Source organism: Schistocerca serialis, chromosome 10 (genome assembly GCF_023864345.2).
Source record: "Schistocerca serialis cubense isolate TAMUIC-IGC-003099 chromosome 10, iqSchSeri2.2, whole genome shotgun sequence".
Taxonomy (NCBI): Eukaryota; Metazoa; Arthropoda; class Insecta; order Orthoptera; family Acrididae; genus Schistocerca; species Schistocerca serialis.
The window spans coordinates 246,040,125-246,056,521 of NC_064647.1; the positions used below are offsets into that span (position 1 = coordinate 246,040,125).

Sequence of the window (16,397 nt, forward strand, 5' to 3'; positions counted from 1 at the left end):
GGCTAGGGAAAGAAAAAAAAAAAAAGGAACATGCATAACATTGCTATGGAATACCTCAGCTGACATGTATAGGTTGTATCCTGTTCCTCAGTTGAGCCATATAGATCAACTGAAGTACAAGGTACAGATTTGACGCATGTCATGTTTTTCACCTTCACGATTACTAGTAGCAACTGAAGAATAGGATACTAGAACGAGCGAAGGCCAAAAATTCGACAAATGTTAAATTTGTATCCTGTACTTCCGTTGACCTACATAGGTGAGCTGAAGAACAGAATACAACCTTCGTAGTTCAACTGGGAAGTATGATGCCAGTGTTATGTATGTAGCTTTTTTGCTTTCGCTATACTAGTAGCCTATTCTTGACGGGACCTACATAGTACAGGATATGAAACAACTACAGAGCAAACATCAATTGAAATGACTCACTATCAGACGAAGGTATAATTCAAATTGTGTGCACAAAAGGATTTAAAATTACCACAAGCGACAAAAAGCGTACACAATATCTCTCTCTTAATAACATTTATTTATTTATGATTATGACCTTTGCCACAGAATATAACTATTTATTTTCTATGGCTCGAAAACAAACAATAACGTCATATTTTAGTCATTCATCAAAACTAGCGAGTTGTATCAACACCATCTAGAAGGTGTTGGTTGTATCCTATTCTTCAGCTGACCTGAGTTTCCAATTCCTTGAAAACAGCGTAACATGACCTCTCAAGTAAACAATACCGAATGAGCTGCAAAACTGCCGGGGAGAATCAGCTGACAGTCACACGATTTAAAACTGACCTTAGGGGAACACCATTGTTACCAGCATTTACTTTGTATTACCAATATAAGTAACGTTGCATCTGATCTCCGTTCACCCCATTGAATTATTTCTACTTGATTTAAGATATCGTTTATTTGTGGAATAGCGGTTAAATGCACAGTATGCAAGGTCAAACAAGCCCGACTGCGCAAATGCAGGAAATGTCAATATAAAATGCGTCTTTTTAGATGTCACCATATTGGAGATCACTCGAATGTTCCGCACAGTCAAATTTGTTAGAGATAATTACATTGAGCATTTATCTTTGTGTGGTGAAGAAGTGATTATATCTTTACATTGTGTCAATGATCTTTGCATTACAGCAGTGTGTGGTGTGCGTTTGTTGTCATTGGTTGTTTGCGGTTTGATTGTGGAGGGGGCATTGTTATGAGTTATCCGTGTGACTTTTCGATAACGTCAGTGCAACGCTAGCCTCAGTGAAACTTCAGGATGTGGAGATTTGTGACTGTTTTGTTCTGTATTCACGTTGCAAGCTGTCTTGTGTTTTATCAACCAGAGCAGATACACCTTTCATATGGAGGTATGTTGTAAATAGTTGTCAGACGCAGAATTACCATTTCGTTTCCAAGCATTTGCTAATTTGTCGCGCAAATGTACATTTCACGACTTGAATACTGACAGTCCAAATTAAATGTGAAACCACTGTGAACTCGTTGAGTTTGATGATCGAGGTAATAAAAACTACGTAAACTGCGTTTGTGTACGACAACACGGAAATGTTGTGTTTGTTGCTAAATTAAGATACTAACTACAGGCAGCAAACACAGAGTGAAACTTGTAGCACTTTCGACGGAGAGTAGTGATGAGAAATTAAATATATCATCACAGTGAATTTTAGGATGTTAATTTTTCGTAATTTATCAGTGTTTTCCTGCATTATGTTATTTCCGATCTTGTCCGCCTAAATAAAATTCCAGGTCAAACATGGAGAACAAAAGAAGTCATAATAAAGTTTATAGGGCTAAATTGAAACTGCGTATCGGGCTACAACAAAACAGCGTATTAAATATGCTCGTCACAATTGCGGTGACTCACTATGATTTATTTTAGTTATTCGTCAAAAAATCTTTCCAGGTTGTGGGGACAAAGCCACGAAAGATTTTGCACAAGTTGCACTGTATTGCTTCAAGTGTCTTATATCTCAAATGTTGGAAATATTCTGCTACTGAATTTAAGCAACGATCTAATAAGAATGTGCTTAGGATTTTAGAAAAGAGTGTGAACGGTGGTATGATTTTTAACGTATTTTCAAGACTATTGTAAATTTGTATACCACTGTTTGTTGTGGAGGTTTTACAGGCTGATACCCTTACTGAGTGGACATGAAGCTTTTCCTTGTAACATGCTCATGGATACAGTTTTCATTTCTGTTTGCAAATTCTTTCTTACGTACTCATAGATTTATAGGCCCTATGTACGTACATTACAATGGGAGGATTGATGACTTTCTAAAGAGAGATTTTCAAGAATCAGTTTCTTGAGCATGTTGCATTCCTGTAACAGTTCTTTTCTGGTTTAGGAAAATGAGTGAACTAGGTGGTGTATTACCCCAGAATGTAACTCCGTACAGTAGAATGCTATGGAATTGAGCAAAGTAGGTAATTTAGACACTGTTAAAACTTGCTTTAATAGAGTGTAATTGTAGACTATAACACGTTTTATTTAGTGTTAAATTTATTTTGTTTATTTGTATGTGCCATTTGAAGTTATTTTGAAGCCACATGCCTAAAAAAGTTGTTTCCAGAGACAATGAAATTTTGTTAGTTTATTGTCACACCAGTGCTGCATGTGTCACTTTTAAAGAGAAATTTAGGTGTTTCTTTTGTGTTTATCAGTAGTTCATTGCAATCAAATCATCTATTTAGCTGTGCTGCTGTTTTATTTACAGCTGCTTCTAGTTGACTTGGGTGTTTCCTGTAATAAGGATGTTTGTGTCATCTGCAAAAAAAAATCTGCATCTGAGAAACATATCCTATAATTTTCCTTTAGTTCGTTTTTATTTGTATTTTCTGTTTCCTTTTTGTCAGGTAAGATGGAAGTCATTTTCCTGTAGTACATGCTTGTCCAACAGTATGTTGTGGTCCATTGCTTGTAGGGCAGTGTGACTAAAATCATCGATGGCACTAGTTGAAACATCCTGGCAGATAAAAACTGTTTGCCGGAATGAGACTCGAACTCGGGATCTTTGCCTTTCACGGGCAAGTGCTCTACCAGCTGAGCTACCCAAGCACAACTCACGCCCAGTCCCCACAGCATTACTTCAGCCAGTATCTTTTTATTCCAGTAGTGCTAGCTCTGCAAGGTTTGCAGGAGAGCTTCTGTGAAGTTTAGGAGACGAGATACTGGCTGTGAGAATGGGGCGTGAGTCCTGCTTTGGTAGCTCAGTTGGTAGATCACTTGCCTGCGAAAGGCAAAAGTCCCGAGTTCATGTCTTGGCCTGGTACACAGTTTTAATCTGCCAGGAAGTTTCATATCGGCTGCAGAGTGAAAATTTCAATATGGCACTAGTTTTTCCTGAATCCATGCTGAGCATCAGTGAGAATTTTGTTTTTCTCTAAAAATTTTGTTAACTAGTTATACGTCACATCTTCTGTGATTTTACTTAAGCCTGATAATATGGCAGTTGGTCTATAGTTTTAGTTAGTCTCCTTTCTTATGAATAGGGACTACTTTATCAATTTTTAAACACAGTGGAAATGTACCTTTCAGAAAAGATCAATTGCTTATATCAGCAAGAGGCAGTGATACAAAACTTGTCAGTTGCTTTGCAGTTGCAGTACAGTTTCTCAGTGAAAAATATGGTAACACACTGATCGTTTATCTGACCGGTTTCGCACATTATATCTTTAATATCATTTTAAAATTTTTGTTTTGCATTTTAGTGGTGATCGTTTTCACCTCATTGACCATAACAGAGGCTATGTGCATTTGACTTACTTTGCACAATCCAGATCCTTTCTGAAGCTCAATAGCCTCATGGACTGTGAGCCCTTGCAACCAGTTTTCTCAGAAGCTGTTAGGAAATGCTCATTAATGACATTTGTAAGTGCGTCCAGTTTCGTTAATCAAATTAGGCCTACCACAATGTCAATAATTTCCATGCTGGATACATTTTCATCTTTTTTTCCCAACTCCCTTTTGATAACACTCAAGATGGTTTACTGTTTGAGTTGTCTATTTTAGATTTAAAATGTAAGGATTTGGAGCACATTACATTTCTTTTTAGGATTTTACGATATAATCTATAGTGTTCTTTTATTGCAGTCACATTAGAACGTCTTTGTGTTGTATCTAACTTTCTTTGTCTTACATGAAATTTTCATCGCTTTCTAATCCACAGTTTCACTTTGAAAACCTGAGGATTAATTTTTACAGTTTTCTTGTGAAATACTGCTTCAAATAGGGACTTGAATTCATCTGTGACTAGCTTAAATTTGATATTAACATTTCTTTCTTCATATATTGGGCTCCAGTCAGTCTTATGCTGCAAAAGCTGTTTGAATTTTTCTAATGTGTCCATGTTGATTGTTCTGAAAGACCTAAAAACTGGTTAAGATTTATTGTTAAAACATAATGTCATATGCAACTGTCCATTGTGGTCAGTCAGACCATACGATATTGAAAGCTTCAGTTAATTCAACACACACACACCTACACCTACTCCTACTATTCTTCTTCAGAATAGGAGCAGTTGTCAAGCAAATAAGATTTCATTTTGTGTTTGAATTTTATTTTACTATCTATTGAATTCTTTCCATCACTGCAGAAGTGGTCAGAGATTGTTATGGCTGGTCACTTTGCTCCTTTCTGTGCTTGCTAAGACTGAGATGATAGGTATCATCTGCAACGTACTGTTGGTTGTGATTTTGAGTAAAATTAAAAACTGATGTAGGTAGGTTGAAAATGGGAAATACCTAGTAGGAACACTTATCGTTCTTTAATTTTTTGAAGGGCTGCTATAGGGTGTACAAGAAATTGTGTTCTATGCTTGATGAGTGTGAGGGGTGTGTGTGTGTGTGTGTGTGTGTGTGTGTGTGTGTGTGTGTGTGTGTGTGTTGAGTGAGAGAGAGAGGTCAATAGTCTTCTGCACCTTTGTGGTCATGCGTCTTGTAGCAATTCTTTTGTAGCAAACTGTGGCATTTTACTTGCCTTCTTGGAAGAGACTAATTAGTGAAGAAGTAGAGTTTTATAATGCTAACCCATCACTGTAAACATTCAGTGGATGCTAATACTTTCAATTCCACTAAAATAAAAAAACCCACTTTCTAAATGAAAATTCTGATTTACAGAATGAAATATTACAGATGTTAAATGAAATGATTAAGGGAAAGAATCTCTGGAAACCAGAAGGAAAAGCTGTTTTGTGAGATGTATGAACACGTCTAGAAATAGGGGTCTATACTTCAGTAATGGAGTAAGCGTTAAGTGAACCTTGACAGTGTAAGTGAAAATAAGCATCAATAGTTGAAGTGCTCTTAACAATGTATATGTCACTCTGTTTCTCCATAATTATTCCTACTTTCATAATTTCTGTTCAGTACTGATTCAGCTGAGATCTTTATATCTCATACATGGTCTTCCTTCAGCCCCACAGTTGGCTAATGGTGCCATTAATTCAACTTTTTTGTCCATTTCTCACATACAGCATATCGTGTAAATCATTGTAAAACTATTTGGTCCTGAAGACCACCAATTTTAGCCTGCTTTCAGTGATTTTTATTTTCCTATGTGCAGCCTTGAGAAGGAACACTGTGTTTTGGCTATAATAATTGTTTCAATAAAAATTTAGCATTTTCATAGATGTGGGCTATCTTCACATTTTTACATCCTATTTTCCAGATGTTACTGGGACTACTCATTAGATTTTCCTCTTTTGCCTACTGCATGTAGCCTATTTTGTAATATTTCATGGTTATTGGTGTCAAAAGCTTTGGAAAAGTCTAAAATATACTTCTAACACAGTCACCCCTGTCAGCTTTTGTAAAATTTTGTTATGGCAAATACTGTACATTTTCTACGGTAAAAGCAAAAAATTCACATCATTAAAAAGGTTCTACAACAACAACAAAAAGATTGTACTTATTCAGGGGAATCAGTAGTCTGCCTTTAATGATTGATTCTGTTATGTTTTTAGATTGACGAGAGTAGGGAAACAGGCCTATATCTGTCTTCTTTTTTCTTATAATTCTTTAATACGAGCACAACTCATGCCTGCTTTAGATACTCCAGAAAAATACTTTGAACTAAACGACCAATTTATTACAGCATTTGTTGACGGGGTTTGTACATAGCCCATGCAGGCTTTCAGAAAAAACACACACACACACACACACACACACACACATACACACACACACACACAGAGACAGAGAGAGAGAGAGAGAGAGAGTGAGTGTTTTCTTTCAGTGTCTTCAAATTTTCTTCCTTGATGAGTGATGGTGATGTCATCTGCATGTGTGAATCATTTTATTTCTGGCTGATGTGGCTTGTCATTTGTGTACACGCGGAACATAGTAGGGAAAAGAACACTCTCTTGTTATAATATATATATTTTCAGTTTCTCCATCTACGTTTCTTCCCCTGGAGTGTTACGAAAATGAAATGTCGTGTGACGAGGGCCTCCCGTCAGGTAGACCTTTCGCCTGGTGCAAGTCTTTCGATTTGACGCCACTTCGGCAACTTGCGCGTCAATGGGGATGAAATGATGATGATGATTAGGACAACACTACACCCAGTCCTTGAGCGGAGAAAATCTCCGACCCAGCCAGGAATCGAACCCGGGCCCTTTGGATTGACAGTCTGTCGTGCTGACCACTCAGCTATCGGGGGCGGCTGGAGTGTTATGTAAAATACTCTGTTCTGCAGCATGCCTGTTAACATGTCAGTCAGTCAAATGTCCTTTGTTATTTCATTGCCCTTCGTGAGGATGTGTTTGTGGTCTGCTGTATTGCACACAGCAGAAAGATCAACACAAACAGCAGTGCTCAGTTATTACTTTTCCATTCAAAACTGTCTTCTGTGTGTTGAATCATAATATTATTTGACCAGCACATGTTTGTCTGGTCTGGAACCAGCTTTTTGAGGGATAAGTTTTCTATCGATTTTGGTTGTTATTCTTGGCAGAATCATTCTTTCAGGTAGCTAATCTAGGTGGCTGTTTAAAAAAAAAATAGGATGGAAATTTTTTGACCCAGTGGGCTCTTTGCCCAACTATTCACCTTTGAATTTGCAATACATTACATTTACGTGTGGTGGGCTCAGTGTTCTCATTGCTATCGACAGTATCGTAAGCCTTCGTATTAAGGGACACTGCTAAGTGGTTTAAGATACCTCAGGACTTCACTGCCTCTAGTAATGGCAAAGTGTAGGCTGCCAGGTCTTCTCACTTGTCAGCGAAATGGAAGTGGGCGAAGTGGAAATCAGCATATGGCTGAAGGTTAGATACATGACAAGGGGACACACACACACACACACACACACACACACACACACACACACACACACACACACACACACACACAGTCCGAATGGGGAAAGTCTCCGACCCAGCCAGGAATTGAACCTGGTGAGTGAGTACAAAAATCCGGAGATTTTTGGAGTCACCTACAGTGTGTAAAGCTATATCTTAAGATGATGATGTTGACTGCTTTTGATGACTCCTTAGTTTATTGAGTTAAGCTGCAGACCCCAAAAATGATTTCTGCCTACCAACATGGTACGAACATGAACACAACCTAGCAGTTTCGTCTACAAGTCAGTAGAATGAAGGACACTTCTTACAAGTGCCATAAAAACAGTGTCAAAGGATTTTTTTGTACAAATTGTTTTATTGTTTCTCAGAATATCTGCTTTTAAAATTTACACACATTTTGGTGCTGTCCAGCCAGTTGTGGAAACATGTGTTTTAGTCTGAAGTTTGTACCCGAAAAATGTGGTTTTGCACAGATACAGTAACTTCTGCAGGTGACAAAAACCTCAGTCCTGCCAATTGTTGTTTGAGGTAAGTTAACAAAAAAGTATTTGTGAGGTGATAAATTGTGAATATGGACAATGAGACATCAACATGTTGGTTTTTTTTCATCAAATACTCAATTGTTTGACATGCTGTGTTACAATAATGGTCAGTATGTATCGAGCATAACTATGGGAACAAGTGTTTTTCTTGGAAATGTTTCAGAAACATACGACATCCATTTATTTCGGATTCTCTCACAACACCCAAACAATTAGTTGCTGCGAGGTTCCTGGCTTGTAACAATATATATGACAAAGTTTTGGCTCTCCTTATGATACTGTAAATGGATTTTACATTCCCTCTGATGAAGATATTGAGCTATTCATTAAACCAGTCAACACAAATAAGTGTTCAAGCTTCGGTTGAATTGTACGGAATCCTCGGGAACAAATCTTTTTCACAGATAAATGTTCAAACAAAACCAAAAAAATCTAAACCGTTGCATGGAGGGTCATGAGTTCAAAACTCACCTGGACTGTACAATTTTAATTTCTATATTTGGTTCGAATACGTTCAAGAAGTATCCACCACTATCGAGAATCATTGTACTGGAATGTTCTGTAGCTGTGTATATACTGTATGTGTTCTGGCTGGAGGCAGTTCGCTCTGTGGTCTTGTATGTGCAAGTGCTAAGTAAACCTTTGTTAAGTGAAGTTAGTGTTCGTCATTCATCTAATTACACGTTCTTTTACGTGACATTATTCTGGTGGAAGCGCTGTGTATTGGAGCTGCCATTTACGTGGCAAGAAACCCGAGTTTGAGCCATATTCACAGATTGCAATCTATTGAAGACAGACGAAGAAGAGGACGTTACGATGACAGCAACTCCTTGCCACCACATGAGACATCCTTCCAGGTTCTCTGTTGACAATGGCCAAGATCCAAACAAGTGGCTGAATGTATATGAGCATACAGCCACATTTAAGAAGTGGAATGACACCGTGTGTTTGGCTAATGTATTTTTCTGCTTGGAGGGCACTGCCAAGCAATGGCATGAGAACAACGAGGAGAAGTTCACAAGCTGGAAAGTGTTCCAGGCAGAACTGCACAAGTATTTCGGCGACACACGACGACAGAAGTGCATGGCTGAAGATAAACTAAAGTGCAGGGCACAGCGTCCAGGAGAAACTACAGCATCCTAAATTCAAGATGTCTTGGAGCTGTGTAAAATATTGTACCCTAGAATGGAGGAGGAAGACAAGATTGCACATCTCATGAAAGGTGTTGCTGAGGACAAGTATCAAGCCCTACTCCTGAAGGAGGTTTCGACAGCAGACAACTTCATAAAATGGTGCCAATATATCGAGACAATGCATCAAAAAAGAATTACACGCAAGAAGTTTGGACTGCTTTCAAATGTCGTACGATGTCTGTGATGGAGCAAGCAACTGATTTCAGAAGTGTTCTTCGTCAGATAGTGAGAGAGGAGGTTCAAAAGGCACTTGGATTGCATGGCGAGCAAAAAACCGAGACACTTCAAGAGGTCATCGGGAAGGAAGTGGAACAGACATTGAACCCAATCTCTCGTCCTGAAAAAGTCGAGACCCAACCAGAGTTACTTTCCTATAATGTGGCATGAGGAACCTGTTTGGGCACCAAGGAAAACTGACGTCTGGAGGACCCAGGATAACCAACCAGTATGTTTCCACTGTGGATGACCAGGACGTGGTACGCTATTGTCGAGAAAGGCGGCGGATATATGACGATGCCCGCACCAGAAGACAGCAGACTGATCTTAGACGATGCCAATTCCGGGACGACGAAGATGAACAAGAAAATGTGGGTGCAGGATGACACAGGTCACTATCGCCATAAGCTAGCCGCTGGAGAGGACGCTCCCCAACCCGCCAGTCGAGGTCTCCAGCTGATCATTTAGCTGCTGCAACCTGGAAAAGTAAAGGCTGTGACCTTCCTTGGAGGTGAGGCCGCCGAAGAGAAAAATCCTCCACCATCGATCACTACAAAAATGATTGGGAACTACGTCAATAACCTCATGGATGGCTGACCAGCCCAAGGTCTTGCGGACTCTGGAGCATCATATTCAGTCATTTCGGAGAAGTACCATCACCAGTTGCAGAAAACCATATTTGTCGACAACAAAACATCTGTGCAGAAGGTGGCTAATGGGAAATATGTAAAACCTGCAGGAAGATGTACCACTCGTGTGGGTATAAGTGGTCATACACAGCCCTTGGAATTCATCGTCTGACAAGAGTGTAGTCATGATGTCATTCTCGGATAGGACTTTTTGAAAGATTCTCAGGCAATTATAGATTGTGGTCACTCGAAGCTTATGCTAGACGAGATGAGATACTGTGGACAGGAAGATGCGCATCCGAGTGTGTGGAGACTGTGTGCTGGATGAAGTGATCATTCCTGTAGTCAGCACTAGAAAGGTAACCATCACGTGTCATGCCATGCATCAACCCATGGATCTTGTAGTAGGATGTAAGAGAAGCATACCACTGAAGAATAACTTGGCCATCTCAGCCTCTGTCATCTCATTTAAGAATGGATTCGATGAATTGTGGATAGTTAACTGTCGCCGAGAACCGCAGATCCTTCCAAGACGCAAGCACGTAGCAAATGCTGAGCCGTTAATTGAAGAACAGCTGAGCGTCATAGAAACCTCCCATGCTGAGTCTGTGCGTGAATTTTGGGCTACCACTATGAGACAAGATCTTCTAGCTCGACTATCACCAGTTCTCACTAAGGAACAACAGAAGAAGCTACTCGCCATTCTTCAAGAGTTCTCTGAATGCTTCAATCCACAGGTGAAGAGCAAATTAGACAAATTTATGGTGAAGCACCGGATTAGCACTGGCGACCATCAACCAATAAGCCAGAGAACATACCGTGTGTCGGCAACGGAATGTCGGATAATTCGCGACGAGGTAGAGAAAATGATGAAGAATGACATCATTCAGCCTTCGCAGAGCCCATGGTCGTCACCATTGGTCCTCGTCGGGAAGAAGGATGGCAGTTGGTGCTTTTGTGTTAATTACAGGAAGTTTAATGAGATAACTAAACAGGACATTTACCTTCTTCCACGAATTGACGACACACTAGATTGTCTGAAGGGGGCTAAGTTTTTCTCAACGATGGACATGTACTCGGGATACTGGCAAATCAAAGTAGATGAGGCTAATCGTGAGGAAATTGCATTCATCACCTGAGGGCCTGTATGAGTTTAAGGCGATGCCATTTGGTTTGTGTAATGCACAAGCAACTTTTGAACGGATGATGGATGATCTTCTTAGGCATCTGAAGTGGACAACGCGTCTTTGTTATTTAGATGACATTATAGTGTTCTCAGAGACATCTGGTGTACATAATAAGACTGAGGGCCATTCTTGAGTGTCTCCAACAAGGCAGACTGAAACTTAATCCAGGAAAGTGTCTCTTTGAAGCAAATGAAATCAAAATACGTGGACACCTTGTATCAAACGAAGTGTGTGGCCAGACGCAGAAAAGGTGAGATCTATAACAGCATTTTCTATTTCCTAAAAGTATTAGAGATATGAAAAGCTTCCTCAGATAATGTTCTTGTTACCGTCATTTTATCAAAGATTTTTGTATCAAAGCCAGGCCACTCCAAGGGTTGTTAAAAGCTGATGCTAAATTTATCTGGGGTGGTGCTCAACAAGATTCTTTCGATGTGCTGTGAAAAGCTCTAACAACTGATCCTGTACTTGGTCTGTATGATGAGTGAGCACCTACAGAACTACACACAGATGCCGGTGGGTATGGGATCAGTGCTGTTCTGGTGCAAATTTTGGATGGAAAGGAGAAGGTTATAGCCTATGCTTCTAGGACACTTACAAAAGCCAAGAGAAACTACCCAACTACAGAAAGAGAATGTCTTGATGTGATCTGGGCCATGTGCAAATTTCGACAGCATCCATATGGAAGGCCATTCACAGTTGTTACTGACCGTCATTCACTATGTTGGTTGACAGGTCTTAAGGATCCAACAGGACGACTCGGCAGGTGGGCACTATGTCTTCAAGAGTATGACATTACCATAGTGTACAAAAGTGGAAGAAAACACCAAGATGCTGACTGTATCTCAGGAAATCCTGTGCAAGACCATCAAGACTTTGATGAAGACAGTGACTGACTCGCTGCACTCCAGGATCTCTCTGCTGAGCAGAAGGAGGACACCAAGATATCGCAAATTATGCTTGCTTTAAATCGGTCAGAGGATGTGAAAGGACAATTTAAGATAGTTAATGGATTACTTTGCAAGAAAAACTTTGAACCGTATGGAAAGAGGTGGCTACCAGTGGTTTCTAAATACATGTGCTTAGATGTTCTATAGAAATTCCATGACACATTGAGGCCAAACATTTAGGATTTATTAAGACATACGATAGAATCGGCAAGAGATTTTTCTGGCCAGGTTCATTTAGGAGTGTCTGTCACTATGTGTTGCACTGTTGAGTGCCAGAGGAGAAAGGCAATTCCTCAGAAACCACCTGGCCGACTCATACCAATTCCACCAGCCGAAACTACTCTCCAGCATGTTGGGGTTGATGTCCTCGGACGATTTCCAACATCTGCTAGTAGCAATAGATGGATAATTGTTTGCGCTGATTATCTGACACGTTATACCATTACAAAATCTGTGAAAACAGCCGAAGCATCTGAGGTAGCCAAATTCATTGTGGAAGACATTGTATTAAAACACGGTGCCCCGAGGTCATTAATTACGGATCGTGAGAAAGTTTTTCAGTCGAATCTTGTGACAAACCATTGGTGCTACATTACTCATCACATGACGACTGCCTACCATCCACAAACTAACGGGCTTACTGAACGCCTTACTAAGACCTTGGCTGACATGTTATCAATGTTGAACAGAGCAACTGGGATGAGGTACTACCTTTCATGACGTTTGCCTACAACGCCGCCAAACAAGACACCACAGGTTTTATGCCATTTTTCCTGGTACATGGGGGTGAGGCAACTACGACGATGGACACTGTGTTTCCGTTACATCCTAATAATGTGTACGACGACTACATCGGCCAGTTGTTAACCAGAGCTGAGGAAGCTCGGCAGTTAGCTCGACTCCACATGCTTCAGGCATAAGAAAATGATCGCCGATGGTATGACGTGAGCCACTGCTCGGTTGTCTATAAGCCTGGTGACCTCATCTGGATCTACTCCTTTTTGAAAGGTTGGTCTCTCTGAGAAGCTCCTCAGGCGCTACTTTGGACCTTATAAGGTTGTAAGACGGTTATCTGTTGTTACTTATGAAGTTGAAGATTTCTATCCTGACACAAAACGATGAAAGATCAGAGATATGGTCCGCGTCCTTCGAATGAAGCCGTATAATGATACTGCAACCCAGGGTAAATTCGATGCTCCAGCGACAGGCAACATTCGGAAAGGTAACAAAGAGCGTATCGGCAAAATAAGTTCTAAGAAGATCACCGCCAGGGCGAGAATCAGTCATCAGGAGTCAGAGTATGCAAGACCAATTACTTGTTCCCAGACTAGGAGGACGTAACACCGAGATGCTGTTCTCTTAAGGAGGGAGCAATGTCACAGAAGGTACTGACAAGGGAACCTCCCCATCACACCCCCCTGAGATTTAGTTATAAGTTGGCACAGTGGATCGGCCTTGAAAAACTGAACAGATCAATTGAGAAAACAGGAAGAAGTTGTGTGGAACTATGAAAAAAAATAAGCAAAATATACAAACTGAGTAGTCTTTGCGAAAGGATAATGTATGCTCAGGAGTGCCGTGGTTAGCGTGAGCCAGCTGCGGAACGATAGGTCCTTGGTTCAAGTTTTCCCTCGATTGAAAAGTTTAATTTTTTTATTTTCAGACAATTATTATCTGCCCGTCCGTCCGTCTGATGCGATAACTTTTTTGGGAGTGATTATCACATCCACAACAAAACCTAAATTGGGCAAGGTAGAAGAATCTTTTTACCCATTCGCCAAGTGTACAAGTTAGGTGGGTCGACAACATATTCCTGTCGTGTGATGCACATGCCGTCACCAGTGTTGTATAGAATATATCAGACTTGTTTTCCTGTGGATGAATAGGTTGACCTATGACCTTGCGATCAAATGTTTTCGGTTCCCATTGGAGAGGCACATCCTTTCGTCTACTAATCGCACGATTTGCAGTGCGGTCGCAAAACACAGACACTAAACTTATTACAGTGAACAAAGACGTCAATGAACGAACTGACAGATCATAACTTTTATGCGAAAATAAAAAAAGGTAAACTTTTCACGCGAGGGAAGACTTGAACCGAGGACCTTCCGTTCCACAGCTGCTCACGCTAACCACGGGACCACGGCGCTCTTTGAGTTCACTTTCTCCTTGATGCTGCCTATCTTGCGCATGGACTATGCAGTTTGTACATTTTGCTTATTTTTTTCATAGTTCTACACAACTTCTTCCTGTTTTCTCGATTGATCTGTGTTCAGTTTTTCAAGGGCTATCCACTGTGCCAACTTATAACTAAGTCTGAGGGGGGGTGCGATGGGGAGGTTCCCTTGTGAGCATCATCATGATTTAGTGATACTATGTGAACTGTTGCAAGGAGGGTCATGAGTTCAAAACTCACCTGGACTGTACAATTTTAATTTCTATATTCGGTTCAAATACATTCTAGAAGTATCCACCAATATCAAGAGTCTTGTACTGGAATGTTCTGTAGCTGTATATATACTGTATGTGTTCTGGCCGGAGGCAGTTCGCTTCACACTCTTGTACGAGCAAGTGCTGAATAAACCTTTGTTAAGTGAAGTTAGTGTTCGTCATTCATCTAATTACACCTTCTTCAATGTGACACTATTATGTTGATGCTCTTCAGTTATGCTGCACACAGCATCCCTGGTTTTTGGAGCAACAACTGATTTTGGTTGACCTTCATGAAACTTGTAACTGATGGAGGCACTATTGCTGATGAGTTAGGCTGTTACAGAAATCATCTTATGAAATCTCTTCTGAAAATTCCACATTTTTCACCAAACTGTTTCTTTAACACTCACTATACACAAACTACCAGTCAGTGTCTGATGTGTCATTTTTTTTTACAACAATAAATGCAAATTTTAAAATAATAATGTCACATGTCAGCAGTGTCATCTAGCGGTTTTTGGTAAAAACAAGGCGACCCTCATGTTGCTAGGCCAACTACAAAGGGATGTTGGGACATTTTGTTAGTACCAATATTACACGGAGATGACAAGAATCATGGAGTAGTGGTAAGCTTATATACAGATGGTGGTCATATCGCTTACATGAGCTATAAAGGGACAGTGCATTGGTGGAGCTGTTACTTGTACTTGGGTGAAACAATTTCCAGCACGATTATGACCACATGATGGTAATTAACAGACTTTGAACGCAGAGTAGTAGTTGGAGCTAGACACGTGGGACATTCCATTTTGGAAATCTTAAGGGAATTCGGTATTCTGGGACCAAAGTGTCAAGAGTGTGCCGAGAATATCAAATTGCAGGTATTACCTCTAATCACGGACAACACAGTGCACAGTGGCCGACTGCCTTCACTTAAGAACCGAGAGCTGTGGCGTTTGCAAAGATTTGTCAGTGCTCAATCAACTACAGAAATCAATGTGGGATATATGATAAACATATCAGTTAGGGCAATGCAGCAAAATTTGGTGTTAATTGGGCTGTGGCAGCAGCCTTTGCTAAAGCCTGCCATCTCACACGGAGCAAGGTTCGCCGCAAGTTTGCGAGATGGCATGCATGCCTGCCAGCTTGCAGGGAAAGGAGCCGGCTATCTTCCATGCCGAAGCTCTCCCACGGTGCAAGATCGGCAGCTAGTTGTGTTGTGATCGGCTGCATGTTGTATCGAACGAAGATGGCTGCTTCAGGTACAGATGTTCAGAGCAAACTGGCGTTATTAGCTGTTTTGTTGCTAAACGATGCAGAAATGCATGCTAAAGAGATAAGAAGAAAGAAAGAATGGACGAAAAACTGGATGAAGGGGAGAAACGATGGAAAAGGTGTGCTCTCCATGCTTCATAAAGAGTTGAGGTTAGTTCGCATAACACCTACTTTTGTTTGAAAAGTATCACCAGTTCATTACTGTTTGACTTCATATATATATACCAATAATGACTGTTATATACGACTTTATTGTGCAATTTGCTATTGCACTTCTTGCTCGTCGTATATGGTCGAACAAGACACACGGCACTTGCAACTCTTTCGAGTGCTTCTGCACACAAGTGTTTATTATAATAGTTTGCGCTTTTCACGATGTACAGACATTGTTCTTCCCTATAAGTACATATCAATGCTTCAATTGCTTCCTTGGACCACTGCGGTGCCATTACTTAATAGTTAAAAGAACTTCCTACTGCACCTCACAACAGCAGAAAAGCGACTATCAGCAAAGGCTTCCCGCCCAAGCTTTCCGTGTCTGACATCACAAATGAAACGTCTCATGATGGGCCAATGCAGGTAGCATGCAGGGAACCTTACAAGAAAACCTTACAAGAAAAATCCTGGAAATCTTACAAGGTTCCCAGCAAGGTAGC

General features: G+C 40.5%; 1 protein-coding gene across 1 annotated transcript in view; it reads left to right on the forward strand.

Annotated features, from left to right (window-relative positions):
- The first annotated feature begins 1,134 nt into the window (after positions 1 to 1,134).
- Positions 1,135 to 16,397, forward strand: part of LOC126424810 (acid phosphatase type 7) — a 110,847-nt gene continuing 95,584 nt past the window's right edge. Inside the window, exon 1 of the mRNA XM_050087601.1 lies at positions 1,135 to 1,364. Within this exon, the coding sequence (XP_049943558.1) occupies positions 1,274 to 1,364 (91 nt within the window). The 5' untranslated portion in view covers positions 1,135 to 1,273. The remainder of the gene's footprint in view (positions 1,365 to 16,397) is intronic.